This window comes from Euprymna scolopes, chromosome 15 (assembly GCF_053919585.1).
Source record: "Euprymna scolopes isolate OS-2025 chromosome 15, ASM5391958v1, whole genome shotgun sequence".
Classification (NCBI taxonomy): Eukaryota; Metazoa; Mollusca; class Cephalopoda; order Sepiida; family Sepiolidae; genus Euprymna; species Euprymna scolopes.
This window is the reverse complement of record NC_136496.1, coordinates 115,336,087-115,355,128: the sequence shown is the minus strand read 5'-3', so window position 1 is coordinate 115,355,128 and position 19,042 is coordinate 115,336,087. Positions and strand designations below refer to the sequence as shown.

Sequence of the window (19,042 nt, the reverse complement as noted above, 5' to 3'; positions counted from 1 at the left end):
TGTGTAAAAAAACCAAAAAAACCCAAAAAACACTATCAATAATTTCCCCTACTCTTTATCTGTGCCTAAACCTAAACGTACATTCCAAGAATAAAGCTTCTTTCTAAGAACTGCACACCTGTGGAACTCTGTTCCGTTTACATGCTTTCCAGCTGACTATAATATGGCTGTCTTCAAGTCCAATGTAGACAAGTTCTTGATGAGCCGTTTCCCTTAAGTAATCCAATTTACCAAATTAACACCTCTAACGGTTACTATGATGTTATCCTTTTGACCATTGCACAGTCATTAACCCTTATCCTCGAGTGGCCTCTGAGCCTTGGTAAGTGGTGATTCCTTTGTGAAAAAAAAAAACTTTTTAAAAGCAACAACGAAAGACCTTCATAGTTGTTGTTGTTTCACCACGTTTTGGCCAACTCATACCTTGACCTTCTTCAGGTGATTAACCACGATGGGATAGGAATTCTGAGTCTCGTAACTGTATTCCTAGTAATTACTGTCTTCCATAGTTGTTAATCATCTGCTGAAGGTCAGAGAATGAGTTGTCTGAACCATGATGAAACAACCACAACTATGAAGATAAAAATAAATAAATACACAAATTACTCATCTCAAAGGATTCCAATGAATAAAATATATAATACCATTTGGTATGGACCCGACTATGGAAGACCAGATAAGAACAAAAAGTTTAATTTATAAGACCAGAACATCCAATCTTCGGGTCCCGTGTCACATTGGATAGAGGCATTGAATATCTATAGTTCCAGGTGAGCATTGTGTAAAAATGATAATGTCGACAAACATTACGCGTTTACCATCACGTCGGGGTCGCCAAAATCTAGTTTAGAAAGACAAGATGAGAATCTCATTCTAAAAATTAAAAGCAATGTTATTGGTTATCTTTGTTATTAAGTATAAGAAAACGAGTAAGCTGTGTAAAGAGTTTCTGTGTGGAGACGTAGATTAAACTTGTTGAAGGAGAACAGTGTTCATGCGTATTTGTGTCTATAGTTGTCGTGTTTGAAGTTATGGTTCATCGCCATAATGGATTATTTGTCTTCCAGAAAGTAGTTGTAGGAGTGTGCTTCAATTTATGGATGGGGGCAAAAAATTAAGACAGTCCCATGGTAAAGAGAGAATACGTGTGTGTACCGCACATTGATTTACCCATGTTGGCTTTGTTTTCACGTACATAGTCAAAAACTGAGCTCGTAGGTTGGGTAAGTTCTTCTTTGTGTCCCAAAAAAGAAGTTGGGGGTGACAGGTCCTTTCCACATGGAGTTGTTGCCCATTCCAGATCTGGAAAAAAAAAAGAGAGAACGTGTTGCTGGCTTAACGTTTTATAAACTCGGTCATGTGACTGAGAGTTGGCTTCTGATTGGACAAGCCAAGAAGGAAGTGTATTTCAAAATCTCCTGCCACAAGAATTTGCTCCTGCTTGTGTTTATAATTTTCATTTGCTACAAGATAGCAGTTTCAATCCTACCCAAACCAGGCCAGAGGATTAGTCGGCCAAAAACGTGGTGAGACAGCAACAATAACAATTATGGAAGGCAGTAATTACTGGAGATAAAGTTAAGAGAATCAGCATTCCTATCTCGATACTGTTAATCACCTGAAAGACAAAGGATGTGTGGACCGAAACGTGGTGAAACAACAATAACTATTAAGATAAGAATAACAGCTGGCAAATAAATAAATAAATAAATTAACAACGAAAAAGTTTATTTAATAAAGTTACTTACATCGTTTGGTCAAGATCAAAAAAAAAAAAAAAAAAAAAAAATGGCCAGTGTCTAATTGAAGAAAGGAAAGAAAGTTCTTTGGATCCCAGAAAGTCTTTAGATGATTAGTTGTTGCTTTGTACCCTTAATAAAATGATTTATTGTTGAACACAAAATCACGGAAAAATAGCAAAACCATTTTTAAAGCAACGGAAACATTTATTTGAGCACCAGAAAGTTGGACAGTGTTCAGGTTGAAGAAAGAAGGAATGAAAAGTTCTTTGACTATGTCAGTCAGGCAGCCTGACTCTGGAGTCCCAGGTTGGTAGCAGTTATCTTCTTTGAAAACGTCGATGCTGCAATGTAGATTGGACAGGGACGAGAGAGAAGGTAGAGGGGTGCTTGGATTCACTGCTGGTTGGGTTCCCTCTGCTGGCTGACCGTAGTTCCCAAAAGAAGCTGAAGCGGTTCCTTGGGGGGGGGGGCAGATTAATCAATGCAACTCACTAGCTGATTTGTCACTAAGTGGTCGAATCACTCAGTAAGGAAGAGAGGGTGGGCATTTATTCGCAAAAGAAAACAGATCATTTGTTACTGCTACAAGTCTGTCATCAGTAGGGCTATGACAACAGCATATTCTTTTCATTGTTTTGACTCTCGAGTATATATCCGACACAGACACAATTAATGAACCAAAGATCACACCACTCTACATAAAACATATGAAATATCAATGGATATATACCTGAGAATCAAAACAAGGAAAAGAATATGCTGTTGTCATAGCAATAGTCGTTGGTTATACTGAAATGAAGATAGTCTATGCTTTGGTGATTAGTGGACAGGGATAGGAGACAGAAAGGATGTCTTTCTTCGTTGCTTCCAGGGTTCTTTCTGCTCACCGATTTGATTCCCAAATACCTTAAGTAATTCTTTAGAGATAAAATGCAAGCTGATTTGGTCAGAGTGTGATCAAATCGCCTAGCAGGGACATTACTGCACAGGAAAAAATAAGTGTTATATTACTCCCCACCCCCCCCCCACACTTTTTTCCCTGTACATTTGCGACAAGAGGACCTAATTCATCAGCTGTCTGTATGAATGATCATGAAATTAATGTTTTTTTCTTTCATATGGGAGTCTTTTCCCCAAAATAAGATTCTCACACAAGTTGGTTGATATTTAAATTTGTCGATATTCTATTATATATATATATATATCTCATAGCAAGGCTACTTGTAGCACCAGAACCCCATATTAACTTGTATTCTTTTTTTTTTATATTTTATAGTATTGAATTTAATGGATGGGGGGGGGCAAGTATATATCGAATATTGATTAGACGAAAGAGATGGAATGTAATAAAATTATATTAATTTTATTTTTGTTTCGGACTATTATTCTCATCTTCCTTAGTTGTTATTTTTGATCTTTTATTGGTTTTGTTTATTCACAACGTTTCGGCCAACTAATTCCTCTGGCCTTCGTTAGGTGGTAACCGCGACGGATAGGAACTTCAAATCTCCTAACTGCATTCTCAGTCATCACTGCCATCCGTAGTTGTTGTCGTCTCACCACATTTTGGCCAATTAACCTCTGGCACGCTTTGGGTGGGATTGAAACCGCTATCTTCAGACAATGTTCATCTGGAACTGTAGAGATTCAACGTCTCTATCAACTGCGCCACGGGCCCAGAAGGGCGATCAAGGTTGGATTCTTTGATCTTATAAATCCACGTTTATTTATAATCTGATCTTCCATAGTCGGGTCCGTACCGATTAGTGTATATATATATATATATATATATATATATATATATATATATATATATATAATTATTCCTTAATTGGAATTCATTTTTTTTTTTTTTGTGAATAAACAAAACAAATAAAAGATCAAAAACAACAACTAATAAAGATGAGAATAATAGTCCGAAATAAAAATAAAATTAATATATAATGCTCATCTCAAAAAAAAAAAAAAAAAAAATGAATTCCAATTAAGGAATAATATATATATATATATATATATATATATATATATATATATATATATATATATATATATATAAATAAAATTATATTTATTGAAATACATTTCAGGAAATTTATATACTTTATCATGCTCTCTCCCTTCCAGACACACTAGTTTTGTGTGTGTGTGTGTGTGTGTGTATATATATATATGTGTGTTGTTTTCGGATTGCAAGATTCATTTAGGAATCTTGATGAAGACCAGGAAATATCGAAATGTTGAACGATCCATATAGACTCCTTACAATGTTTATATAATTCCATTTATTCATATAAGATCTGAACATGTAGGTTTTAGTTTATGTTATTAATGTACTTGAACTTATATATATGAGAGAGAAACAGAGTGTGATAAAAAAGAACAAACCAAGTTATGTGTTCATCAACGTTTCGTCTTTATTGTAAGACTTCTTCTGGATGAATGAAATTAAGAAAATAAAATGCTAGTACAAATATTTGAAAATATATTTTTAATGTAATGAAATGTATGATAATTACATCAAAAATATATCTTCAAATATTGTACTGGTATTTTATTTTCTTAATTTCATTCATCCAGAAGAAGTCTTACAATAAAGACGAAACGTTGATGAACACATAACTTGGTTTGTTCTTTTTTATCTCTCTATCGCGTCCAAATATTATTTCTATTATTCTCATCATATATATATATGAATTTATTTTTTGATTATGAGTTTAATCAGAATAGAAATCTAATTTCAATATCGAATTCTATTGAGATCTGTCGTTTATATAATTATTTAATTGGTTAACTTCCATACTTTTTCAAATATTTTTTTACCCAACTTTGAAACTTTTCTGAAAAAAAAAACAAAACAAAAAAAAACATGCTCGAAATTATTTTTTAAAAAGTTTCTAAAGTTTTAAAATTTATGCAAATTAATAATTGCATAAATAATAATTAATAATAATTAATAATTCTTTGCTTTTATTTTTCTAGTTATTTCCTCTGAAGAGAAAAGCCTAATTTTTGAAAATCAATAATTATAATAAATAAAGAAAGAAATATTTTATTCTTATATTTCTTGTTTGAACTTTTAATGAATTAATGTGAATTTTACTTTTCATCGTTGCAATTTGTCTTATTAATTTTTTGTTTTGTTTGGTAGAAAAAATTTAGTGTCATCTCGATTATTTCTACTCTTATACAAATAGTAGGTAGTGGGACAACACTATTTATTGTCAAAAGAAAAGATGCCTCCTTCCCTCTGCTAGTCTGTGGGAAACCCTGGGGGATGGTTGAGAATCCACTTACCCTGACGAGGGAGTGGGAGTAATGTGAAGCCATGAAAAGCAGATGAATGATGTAATATGAAAGCAAACAGGGTTTGTGTTCCTTGATTAGAAGCGCTGGTTGAGTTTGAATAAAATAGCCAAAACAATGCATTATTACAAAATAAACAGATATTTATTTTGTTTGAAATTTATATTAAAATTTCTAAATATATTTCGAAGATACACTTCATCATCAGTATGTCTGTTTATTTTGTAATGATGCATTATTTTGGCTTCAAATACGTATTCATTTTATTCAAACTCAGCCAGTGCTTCTAATCAAGGAACACAAACCCTAACGTGAATTCCGCATTACCAACGCTCCGTTCCGACATTTGAAAAGACTACCGTAAAAACAACAAACAGACTTCTACTGATTCTCTGCTCCAACAACAACATGGCAATAAAAAAAAGAAAGACATACTGAAGATGAAGTTTTACTTCGAAATATATTTATGAATTTCAATATACATTTCAATATAATTTTCAATATAAATAAATATCTGTTTATTTTGTAATAATGCATTGTTTTGGTTTCAAACATATCTAATAAGTATTTATTTTATAGAAATAATTCTGTTCATAGTTTCGTATTTCGTTGTGCTGAGCAGAAGATACCTTTTGAGTACAATGGTCAGGACAGTCGCTCAGTACAGGCATTGCTTAGACAAAGAAACTGAAATCTATTGTCTGTACAACTGCAAACAAAGCTGTGGCAATATATCAGAATCTTTATTCAAGAAACAACGTGAATAGGATTCTGAATCCGAACAAATTGGTAGGGATTACCATGATAGACAAGTGACATTTGATTGTCATCAAACTACTCTATAACTGAGAAATAGTTCCGAAACCTGGGCAACATCAAAAATAATGAGCAACAATGAATTCATGAATGCCTTCAGGGAGATAGATAGATGGAGAGCCATAGCGGTCAATGCCTGTAGCAGGCAGTACACCACTTGATGATATATAAAAGACACTGTGTGTGTGTGTGTGTGAATTCCATACTTATGGGCTTCAAAACATCTGGGCCAATTTTTATGAAATTTCATACAAATGTACTATATGTGTCTGGGAGAGTTCTTAGATAGGTTTTGTATCGGAATACCTTTGATAGGTATTGAAAACTGATAATCGAAAAAAATCCCATTAAAGAAAGAACAGTCAGATTTTGACCAAAGTTAACATTCTTATACAGCCTAACATCAAAAGTGTATTTGAGAAGTTTTATCACTGCATAATTAGAAGAGTCCAACAGATAAAATCAACAGTATATTCTTTGATAAGATAGGGACACTTTCACAATAAATGTTTCTGTTTAGAGCTCAATCAAACCATGATACTTGACGTTTCCATTACAAACTTTAATTCAAGTCATTGTATAAAAATATTTTCATAAAACAGTAGGTTCTCTGCAGTGCAATGTGCACTACAATGTATTGTGGAGTAAGTTACTGTGGAGAAGCATGTGAAGATTCCTCCGGGTGAACGACAGTGGGTTCCTGAGGAGAGGAAGCAATCAATCGATTTTTTAGTTCCTATGTGGAATTAATTAATTCTATGTGGTATTTTAATTAAAGGAGTAATTTAATTAATCCTATGTGGGGTTTTAATTAAAGGAGTAATTTAATTAATCCTATGTGGGATTTTAATTAAAGGAGTAATGTAATTAATCCTATGTGTGATTTTAATTAAAGATACGATCGATCTCATTAAAATTTGATTTTCCTCTGTAAAAAGAACTAAAAAAAAAAAAACTACTTGATTGAATTAAGTGATTTTTTTCTGTGAGAACTTCGTAACGGGTACGTAGAATATAAATTTTTTCCCATATTTTCATTTTTTAACGTCTTGATTAAACTAAACAAGCACCTAGAAATGTTAATAAATGGCAGACATGTATAAGGATTCTCATTATTTCCGATAAACGCCAGTTGTACCTCAAGTGAGTAAAGATTTTAAATTAACCATTAATTATTTCAAGATATATATGACTATTGAAATATCTATCTCCGAAACCCACGGATAACATGAATAGACAAAGAAGGATTAAAAAAAAATAAATAAATAAAATAAAAAACCACTATGATGCTTTCTTGAGAAAAATGGATACATTATTTAATTTAACTGAAACTATTTTCAATAAATCTCGTTCAAGGAATTCGTTCAAGGGACATAACTACAAAAGTACTTATGAGTTATGTCCCTTGCACAGCAAATTTACTGATAACCAGAAAAATAATTCTCATTTCTGTAAGACACATTTTCCCTTCAATATCTGATTTTCTGGAAGACTGCATTTTTTTCATCGCCTGTTTATAATGTATTTATTTAATAAACAAAATTAATTTAAAAGAAAAAAATACTTAAAAAAAAATCCTCAACAAATATTTGGGATAGTTATGCAGAATTCGGACTATGTTATTTTTTTTAGTTAGGATTTTCCAGTTAAATTATTATTTTTTACATTGTCTTTTATTTATTTATTGTAACGTAAAACAGAGTAAATAGAAAACGCCTCCTTATGTTAAGAATGGTTTTCCCGTTATTTCAGTACGGTTCGTGTTCTACATAAGTACGATAATTTGAATTAAAATTAATTTTCAAATGGTTTAATATTAAATGTAAATTACAATTGGCACAAAATTAATGACACAATCAGTTTTTTCTATGAATTATTTTATTACATAAGGCACAAATGTTGATGAAAAATATCTTGTTTGAATTTGAAAGATAACATTTTAGGTGAATACCAATATATTGATTTTTTTTTTTGTTTATGAGCGTTTGACTGTGATTGAGGTGTTGTATCTGTTCTGATACTACATTTAATCTTTTCTGTCTTCGGACAGTGAGAGAATCGACCATCTAGTTTGATAAAATCTTCATTTTATATCCGAATAACCGAATGTCTATTTTTAGGGAGCTAAATTTCCCCACATACATGGGGAGGCAAATAAATAGGGACCTTTGTTACAGTATTTCTACGTAAATCACAAATATTTTTGTATACAAATGAATTTTTGTAATCCGATATTTTCGAAATGCACAATTTATTTTTAGTTCATTTATTTTTTAAACACGAGAATGTTTATTCAATAAATCACATATTTTATATGGTCAGTTTAAAAGTTAAAAATAATTTAATAAAGCAAAAACAACCTTCAAACCACCGACAACCATGGCTGATAGAACCCATCCCAAAATCTGACGTTTAAACCCTTGGCCTTGACCAATCTAACTTGCAGGAAAATCCCACCCTTCACGCTAGAAGTCCATAAACTGAGTCCAGAGGTAACCTTTCTTTTTGTTATGAAAATGAAGCCGCTAATATTTTGGAGCCCAATGTTCAAAAGAACAAATGTCTAAATTATTTGGATTTTTTGCACTGCTGTTTTCATATTGGATGTTATTCTCACAACGTTTTAGCCGATGTAACCTCCAACGTCCATCGAGTGAACTTTGTAAAACTTGGGAATCTTTTAATGTCAAATGAAAAGGGAGTGCTTGGGTTGCCTAAATTAATTTTTCAGAAATTTGTTTATTTCGTTTCACTTTTTCTTCAATCATGTCTATATACAACTGTAGTGACCAGCTAAATCGAATCGCTCCTCATGTAATCAAAGGAATCTGTTCGTCCGGAATTTATTCATTTTAGGAACAATTTAATTTTGTCACCATTTTCTCACACAGTTCTGTCGGAGTGTAGAATCGTGGTTGTGATGTGTCCTTTTACACACAAGTCCATGGGACTATATTTTTGTCTATTCGTGTATGTAGACAGTGAATGGACCAGAACATTCTAAAAAGCCAATGCAAAATGTCTGACAAAATTAAACCCGTCTCAACTACGTTTCAGCAAATCACCATCGCTGCTGCCCATGATTATCATACGTGTTGGACACCATCTAAAAGGACGTAAAAACAGCACCGTTAAGAATGTCATGTTCAAACTGCAATGGATAAATTAGTCAATCCCTGTACTAATGAAGCTCACACAAACAACAATTGAATTAATATTTTTTGCTCACAAAAATTTTACCCTCTTGGGATACTTCATTTGCAGGGTTTCCTTTATAAAATATGCTGACCATAATAATTTCCTCAGTCGAGAAGGATTTTCTCAGTCATGAAAGATTTCCAGTCGTACCCCTAAAATTATGTAAATATTCTTTTTTTCACTTGGATTATAATTCTGAACTTTCATCTTCTAAAAATGAACATTTCTCCACTTTATTAATAGACTTTAATGTTTTTATGCATGGGATGGGTGGGGGGGGATCTCGAACATTCAAGAATGAATACAACTTACGCATCTCCCATATACCAAAATAGACTATTTCTGATTAAATGAAGTTTATTATTTTCAGTTTTAGAATTGGTACCCGAGTTGTTGCTATTTACTGATTTTTTTTTTCTTTTTCTTGTTAGGAAAAGGAGTTTCGACCTTTTCCCCCGCCACCGTCATGAATTTGGAGGCAGGTCGATGTTCCTTCTCCCTACATAACTTAGTATGCCCCCAAGTTGCATTTTCATTGTTCTACAAGTTTCAAGTTTGGAATATGATTGCATTTTCATTCGTTTGTTAGCTTTAAATTTGAAATAGTATTTTCGTTGATTTGTCACGCTAGAGTTTGAAATAGAAATTTTATTGCTAAATGTGTAGATTAAATGAAACGTTTTAAAAATATTCATTACTTTTTTTTTCTTTCTTATTTAACTCATTCTTACAATTATTTTGTTGTACCGATGCTTTTTATCTACATTAACTGTATCAGCTGTGCCTTCATTAACAATTTGCCTCGGTATGTTCTAAAGTTTAAAATTATTTCTGATATTCTATCTATTTTTATTAAAATATCTTTTTTTTTTTTTTTGGCTGTTTAATATTTTGTTATTGCTTTTTATTATTAAACTTTTTTATAATGATTTCCAGTTTTTCCGGCCGTTTTAGTTGGGGCATTTGTTGGTTCCCACGGACAAACCTACTACGCACCAGACATGTAAGTAAAAAGGAAAAAAAATAAAAATAAAGTTCTTGCAGAATTTTTGATTTGGATTTCAAATGATGTATTTTCAAAAAAGTATTCGTCATAATACGTTTACTTTTATATATCATTTGAAACAGCGAGTTTTGCTTTATCTAGTTGTTTAAGTAACAATCATTTTAAAACAATTGCCTTTTCAGAACATTAGATACAAGATGAAAAAAAAGCAAATTATCACAATTTTCTCATTTCAATTAAAGCTAGGCCGAAAAGCTGCTGAAACAGCTCACAATATCAATGAAATGTTTGGCCTAGGAACCACTACGGAATTCACAGTACAATGATGGTTTAAGATGAGACGAGAGTCTTGAAGATGATGCGTGTAGTGGTCGGTCATCGGATGTTTACAACGATCAATTAAAAACCTTAGTCAAAGCCAATCCATGCACAACTGTCCAAGAACCTGTTTCTGAATTAGATGTAACGTATACAACGATTTCCAACCACTTGAAAGATTGGGAAGACAAAAAAATTAACAAATGGGTGCCTCATAAATTGAACAACAACCAAAAGAAACGCCATTATGCACCTGACAGTTCTTTTGTCGTTCTTCTTAAAATCAACTCAGAGATGAATTTATCAACATATAAGTTTAATTAAGTTTATTTTGCTTATCACAAAAAGAGAGACGTTTGGCTGTAAGAGTGTGTGTGTGTGTGTGTGTGTGTGTGTGTGTGTGTGTGTGTGTGTGTGTGTGTGTGTGTGTGTGTGTGGCAGCGATAGCAGAGAAATGTCAATCATGCTGGAAGACTGTCAGTCTGTTCTCTCTCCTTTTGGTTGTTTGGATGTTAACTGTCTTATACAGACATCAACCCCCATTTCTAAAATGTAATATTGAAATATTACATTGTTCTTTTTTTATTTTGCCTTGTGCAATTCTAACTTCTCGACCTGGAATGTAAACATTTCTTTGTTTCCTGTGATAATTACAATTCCGGACATTTTATGGGACACAAGAATGTAGATTAAAAATCCATCTGAAATGTGCATGTGTGCATATCTCTGCTTTCGTTTGCGTCACTCTTCTGTATCCAACACTAGTCTCTCATTCTTAGACGGAGTTTAAAAAAGAGTCACTAACCTAATATGTCCAACATTTGCAATCAAACTCCAACCTCTGTTGCGTCGACAAAATGTTGCGTCGACAAAATGTTGCGTCGACAAAATGTTGCATCTCTATGCCTGTTCAACAACTATTTTAATGGAATCTGCTCTGTCGAACTCAAAGCACTTGTGCCCTCTCGATGTAATCTGACAAGCAGCAAAATCCCACCCCTACACTGAAGATACCCCTAGATGCCAGAAAATCTTTTACGCTAATAGTTTCTTCGTTCGAACTTCTAAACTTTGTCTCCGTATGCCTTCATTTGGACATTTAAGAGAACAACTGGATAAGTCTTTGTTGATATTGGATTTGAATACTACAATATTATAGTCTGCATAGAAGCAACCCCATGCTAATGTGTTCCACATGAAAAAACCTTAAAAAATAATTCTGTTCAAAGACATTTGTATGTGTTCATATATTATGTAAACAGACATCTAACTGCTCAACTCCCTACATAGTATCCCTGTAAATGTGGTCCCAAATAGTAGCCCCTTATATCAAAGTGGTACTATGCCTTGTTTGGGGGTAAAATAATGAAAAAAAAAAAAAAAAAAAAAGAAAAAAGTGGAACAATTTAGATTTAGAACAAAAAATTCAAACCAAAAACACCAGTTTCCTATCAAAATTGGTTTTCCAAACCAACAGTAATTAAAACATACAATCTTATAAAATGTTAAGTTCTGCAAAGAATTACCATTTCTGGATGTTTGTGATGCTAGGTCCCTCTTTTATAGTTTTGTTCAACAGCTAATCTTGTAACTGTTGTAGCTGTGGGAATCTGTCAGTTTATCAATAATTCAAGAGAATGTAGGTTAGCTCCTTACATCAAGTGGCTTCACGCTTGCCTGGAGCGATTTTATTAAACAAAACAAAAACACAAGTGTGTTTGTATTTTGTGAATCCAAATTTTTTCTTAGGAATTTTTTTGTAAATACCTGCATTACAAGGTGCTTTCAATAAATTTCCAGGCTTTCTTGTACATTTTAAATTCCGGTAGACTCTTGAAAATTCAGTATGTTATAGCTATACATCTCATGCGATAACTGACTAAGTTTTATCATTTCAGGATCAAATGAATAGGTACAACAGGAATTGGAATACACCTTACTAAAGCTTGATTGTCACAGCTGGTAAATTTCAAAATGTAATCTGGATTTGAGGACACTTTAGAAGAATGATATGCAATAAAATTTAGTTTTAAACTTGGAGAAATGCCACAGAAACGCATGGAATGCTTCAGACTGCTTTTGGACCATCTTGCATGAATCGAACATCAGTTTTTGAGTTGCATAAGAGATTCAAGGAAGGCAGGGAGTTTGTGAGGGATGATGGAAGGTGTGAGAGAAGTAAGGAAGCCAGAAAACCAGAGTTGATTGGCCAAATAAAGAATTTCATGGATAAGAACCGTCTTGTATTTATAGAGACAATAAGTGCACAGTTTGATGTCAGTATGGGAACTGTACACACAATTATTCGCGAGGAACTGAATATGCAGAAGATTTGTATAAAGTTTGTCCCAAGGATGCAGTCCACAACTCCATCCTTTCCACAGACCAAGATGGGCATCAAGACAATTCGTCACCCTCTCTATAGTCGAGACATTGCTTCTTGTGACTTTTGATTATTCCCTAAGCTCAAGGAAAACCTTATAAGCGATCGTTATGAGAGAATTGAGGAGATAAAAAAGGCTGTGACAAAGGTTATTGACATTCTCAAACAAGACGACTTCCATGGGGCCTTCCAGAAGACGTTGGAATTGTACAACAAGTGCATTGCAGCAGGAGGAGATTACTTTGACGAGACTAGAGTTTCATGTGTGCATTTACAATGAAAATGCCCATACCAAAAAAAGTATTGCAACTCATTGAAAACACTTCATAGCTAAAAAATAGTCTATTAACAAGAATTAACAAATTAATCTTTTTATAATGGAAAAATATGATTTGGTTTTCAAACAATTCGATTTTAGAACAGCTTTTCAGAATGAATTCTGTTCGAAAAATCAAGATTTAATTTGTAAAATTGTTCAATTGAATAAAAAAAAACATGAATTCAAACGCAAAAAAATGTTTTATTCTGTTTCCTCATTTTTTATTTTTTCTTCAAAAGGTGCTGGATCGACTGGGGACATATATGGCTATTTTTAGGACCTGCAGTTGGAATTATAGCAGTAAGTATTTAGTTTATGCTAGAAAAAGAAAATTGGACCTGTTGGGTCAACCATTGAGTTTGGGTTGAACTATTTGGATCTCAAAAGAAGTTAAACTGAAAAGCTAGTTTGTTTAATTAGAGGGTGGAACGATAGAAGTGCTGCCCTAAAGAAAACAAAACTTCAGCTTTATTTTAAAAATATATTGAAAAAAAAAATCAATTCAGTTAACTTGATTATGTAGTAGAGGTGACATTTATTCAATGTAACCACCTTCAGCCTCAATCACCACCTCGATACGGGTCCTGAACTGGGAGCATGCCTTTTTCACAAGTGCTGGCGGATGATCAAGCTGGCTTTGGTGCTGTGGGAAGAGATGTTATTGATGTTCTCGACATATTACCAAATGAAATAATCCAGTTCAGGTCGGAGGAGGAGGAGGAGGGGGTGCCAGTGAGAGAAGGTACAAAGTCGTAGCACTCCTTCTGAAGCCAAGCCTGGGTCTCTCTTTTAATTGTTGGCCAGCGTCAAGTCCTGCTGCCACACCCACGGTCTAATAGCGGCCACTTGATTGCACCAGAGGATCACCATACTCTTCAGCACTGGTTGGAAACTTTGTTTTTATCAGCCTGGGCAGGTCCCTGTTATTCGTGGCAATCCAGCGATACATTTTGAGGGTACTGGCAATGTTTCTATTGTCATAACTTGGATTGGTAGAGAGCATGAGTTGTACAGTGACACATCTCCGATCTTGCTCATTGAACATTGTGTCAATTTCAGACATGATAGCACCTCTTATCGAAGAAGAAAACCGGTTTCCATCAAATGGAAATGGAATTTTATCGTCACATCCTGTAGGACCTAATAGCAGTCGAAAATTAGTTTCTTTTAAACTCGCTATACCCTTACCTTGCTCTCTCTCTCGTGTAAGCATAAAAAAAAATCAAGTCTTGTTATATAATTAAAGAAAGGGAAACGAAACCTTGTGAGTGACGTCATGATAAAAGTTTAGGAAATAATGGGCGGCCTTTTTTTCCAGCAGTGAGCGTTTGAAGCAAGCATGTAAGTTGGGATGCGTGTCGAATTATATTCAACTTGTGATAGAGGCAGTAGGAGTCCTTAAATGTCAGCTGATTAACAAGTATATTTTTACAAGATTCTAAACAGAGAAATATAACATCAATAAATGTGTGGATCGTAAAAAGTGTACAGTTTTCTTCTGGTTAAGATTTTGCTGCATGTCCATCTACGTGTACTTTTGTTTCTAGATGGCTTCCTGGATGACGTTGCATGAATGGACGAAGACAACAATGGCTGCAAACAATAGTCTGTTTTTTATGAAATGTTTACCAATATTAAAGAGTTATTTGATAAAAACAATCCCCACACCATACTCTCATATCTTTAAAAAAAATTAGCCTTAATAAAAAAATTTAAAAAGAACCCTTTATACAACGGTTCTGGATATGACCTAAAACTATATCCGATGGTGAGGCTCCACCTTGTGGGCCTTGGGGAGTGTGGAGCCACCCTTTAATTGCCATTGCTCCCAGGTCCACTCTGACCCGGAGTGGTAGTACCTGTTAAGGTCCCAACTATGGGTTAAATAGAATCTGACTTTAAAAAAATATACTCCATTAAAAATCGTTCCTCAAAATAACTAGATTCGGCATTAAATAACCTGAAAAAGGTTGATATGCCATAAAACAAAAACAACCAACCAATTTTATCTATGATTCAATTACGAATGTGGACCAGCTAAACATTCACCTTTCAAACGCTGATTTTTAAAGATATTCGGGTCTGTTTGGAACGAATATCACATTTAAAATTGTTGCTGACAAGTTGTTTTTATGATATTAAAACCTTTATTATCCGATGTATATTCTAATGGTTTCCAGTGGTCGCCATTTTGTTTTTATGCAAATTATAATAATTGAGCATGCGCATTGTTTTCTGCAGACTATTTAATTCTTTTGTTGTTATTGGAAAAACACATTTATTTTTTTACACAAAACACATTGATTTTCAATTTTCTTTACTAACCCTAACGATAAAACACAAACTATTTCATTTTCATTAAACTCAGCAACCATTGCAAATGATTAGAAAACAAACTGGATAATAAACGTCTTAATATCATGAAACTCACTTGCCGACAATTTTAAATGTGATATTCGTTCAAAACAGACCCAAATCAACTTTTGAAAGACGAGGGCTTAGTCGGTACACCGCGACAATTTCACCAGATCTACTTTTGTTCAGTGACGCCGGAATGCCCTCTTCCTGTTGTTGTTGTTTTTAGAATTATGCCATAACATTAGCACAAACAGATGGACACAGTTATTTTATTGTTCTAGTGTTTCCACTCTACAGATAATAAACTCATCCACTTATTATAATGACGGGAGAATATGTATCTTGGCGTTAACACATGGCTTACGCTCGAGTCTGGCCTTTGACGTATATCCACCCTCCTTATTTATTGTATTTCTGTTCAATATATTTTATTTCTTCCAGACTCTTACGGGATCACAATATTTATTTACTGCTTGTTTAGACAGAAGGTCAGGTGTGAGTTTGATAAAAGTTTTTCTGTGGAATGCACTGCATTTGAATTTGGCACATCCGTGTTTTCAGTCAGTGCCGTTAACCACTTAGCCAACGTCATGTAAGTATACACACTTACTATTCAATTGGGGCTATATAGATATGGATTGCTCTATAGATTTGCTGAAAAGAGGATCACTCCACTATGATCAGAAGAGGATTAATATGGCTGTCCAAAATCAAAACTTGGTCATTAATGTTTTTAAGATGAGTGGTCTAAGCAATGCAAGAAATACAGGTTCTGCCACACAGAAGTATAGAGTGTAGTGTTGGGACAAGTAATTAGAATTGGAAAAATTATTGCCTATTTTCCGATGCCAAAAGCGATTCTTTTAATTATCTTTTTTTCTATTTTATTTTTTTTAAAAAGAAACTTTTACATTGCTGGTTGTAATAATAAAATAATAAATGTTTATTTATTTTAAATTACCAGTAAAATTAAATTTTATAGATCACCCCCACAAGCATATTTTTATATTTGACAAAACATCTGCACATTTAACATGGGATTTTATGGTAATCGGGCAAAAAAAAAAAAAAAACAATTTGATAGTTTAATATTCAGAAATTTATAACGTATTAGAATTATGAATTTAGTACGGAATCAGGGAAAAATATTGGAATCGTCCCATTACTAATAGAGTGTGATCTAACTGACATCCAACTGTAAGGTTCTGCTCAGGGGGTGGCTACTACACAACACGATACAATGAAGCATGTAAATATCTCTACGGTGGTGGTCTGTAAAAAGTTGAATATCGAATGCAAGTCTTCGTTACATATTGTCGACTGTTCTTTCTGAAATAAGTCATATACCATCCACTATGATTATGCAATCTCTACAATTATGTGCCTAGAAAACAGAGCCATAAAACCTGAACAAGTGATATGGGACAAGGAGGAAGAAGCCACCTTTGTAGAAGTTAGTCTCTTCAATGATGCTGGGTTAAACAGAGTTGAAAGGTAAAATATAACGAAATACCAACGTCTTATGTATGACATAAAAAGAAATTGGAATTTTAGGGAGATCTCTATGATTCCAGTAATTATAGGAGCAGCTTAACTCATGAAAAAGAATTTTAAAAACTACCTGACAAATATACCCGATGAACTAAGTGCAAGAAAGAATCAAACAGCTGCATTTTAAGGGTTGATCAGAATCTTAACATATCTCTTGGTTGGAACATCTGAGTTAGTGGGTGAATGTTTGGCACCCGGTAGGATGCCCCATCCCCAGCTTGAACAAACTGATGAGAAAATTTTTTAAAAAGTGGGAAATTATTAGACGAGACAAACATTAAAAAATAAACTTTTATAATTAGACCAAATAATGGTGTTTTTTTTTTTTTTTTATAAATACAGGATACTGTTAGGTGTGAGTAGTTTTCTAGCACGTTAGAGGGAGCCTACCTTATTTGAAGCAGCCTTGTCAATGTTGTCTTATGGTGTTTTTATTTCTCCTTTTCAGATCACCATTTTGGTGTTGATTTTCACTGCCAAAGAACACAACGAAAATTCGTACACACAAAGTGAAAAAACAAACAAAACAATTCAGTAAGTCATAATTGTCTTTTATTAAACTCTTAAAAAATAATTTTACTTTTGTTTTCTGTGAGCGATCAAGTAAAACTAAACATCAAATGTTAAAAGATAAACCACACATCAATAAATCGCTTTTTGAACCATGGCATAGGATCAAAGGGTAGTATAGTACACGAGTCGTATAGTGTTGTGTCAAAGGAATTGGACATGCCCGCCTGTGAAACACTGCTGTCGCGCTTCCCCGATGAATACAACATGGTAGCCTTCAAATCCAATGTAAACAAATTCTTTTTTAGCCGCCCCCATAAATAATCAAATTCTACACAATTTACACCATTAGCGATTACTACACTACCACCTTACATTCATTAAACCTCGTCCTCGAGTGGCCTTCGGGTCTTGATAAGTGGTAACTCCCAAGTAAAAGACATATTTGAAGAATTTAATCAAAGCAAATTAGAAGCAATACGATTTTCTAATTTATATATTGTAAGTGCACAATTGTAAACATGCACTGTGTTGTATGTTTAAGTGATGCCTATGAATTTAGTTTTAAAAAATTTCTACGTGTCTTAGTGTTGCATTCATGTAGCAGGTAATACTGGGACAAAGGAAAAAGAGAGGTGGGCGTCACAGAATATTGAAAATATCTCTCGGAGTTCAGCAATCCAAGATATATACTCTTTGTTTGAAATAAAATAAGTACCTAATTAAACAGAGAATTCTGCAGAGTCATGTTCCTAGATAGGCTCCAGTTAATTTCCCATTTCAGTTGAGACTTTCTAGCTGTTATCTCCAGTGGATATCTCATTTAATCAGCTTCTTTAGTCAAAAGATTGTGTTGATTGAACTTGTGTTTCGGCTTGATCAGACAAAACGTTCAATTTGCAAGTCTGCTATTCCATTTAGAAAAACGAGTAGTACTTTCATTTCTAAAATTAAAATTCAATAAAAAAATCTTTTGTAAATTAAAAAAAAAAATAGATTGGTAGTTTTTGTTTGGAAGGAGAATTCCTTTACTGCTGCACTGGCTGAATGGAATGCTAACTTTGGACTGGTACAATGAAAGGACGACCCCGGCCTGTGCAATGAATGCATACGAGCACGTTCATACGATGATGACCTATCCAATCCATATGGTTCATCTAAAAGGAAATAAAACAAAATGGAGTATGTCGATGGTTGAAAGAGAGTCTTATGATGCAGAGCAGAGTTGTTTGCTGATTAAATTACTTCTCAGCACTCGTGTGAAATAATAAAAAAAAGATTCCCGAATTTTGACGACATATTCACAGATACAAATATAGAAGAATAAAAGAAACATCACTACCTTCCCTGATATTTTTAAACAGGTGTAATTCAAATTTATCGACCTCCAGCTCCATTCACTGGCTTACTTTCCAACCCCGCAAAAAATGCACTGAAACACTTCCTCTAAGCTAAGTACAAGTGGCAACAGACCCCACCAAATAAAAACTAAAATAGCAAAAAAAAAAAAAAAATTATCCTTCAAGGTTTAATTCAAA

At 33.6% G+C, this 19,042-nt stretch overlaps 1 protein-coding gene across 2 annotated transcripts in view; it reads left to right on the top strand.

Annotated features, from left to right (window-relative positions):
- The window catches only part of LOC145294078 (adhesion G protein-coupled receptor L1-like), a 1,162,895-nt gene that overhangs the window by 972,614 nt on the left and 171,239 nt on the right, over nucleotides 1–19,042 (top strand). For both annotated transcript variants that reach the window (XM_080141133.1, XM_080141131.1), the window contains 3 exons: nucleotides 9,996–10,062; nucleotides 13,325–13,385; nucleotides 17,443–17,528. In XM_080141133.1, coding sequence (XP_079997259.1) covers nucleotides 9,996–10,062; nucleotides 13,325–13,385; nucleotides 17,443–17,528 — 214 coding nt within the window. The remainder of the gene's footprint in view (nucleotides 1–9,995; nucleotides 10,063–13,324; nucleotides 13,386–17,442; nucleotides 17,529–19,042) is intronic.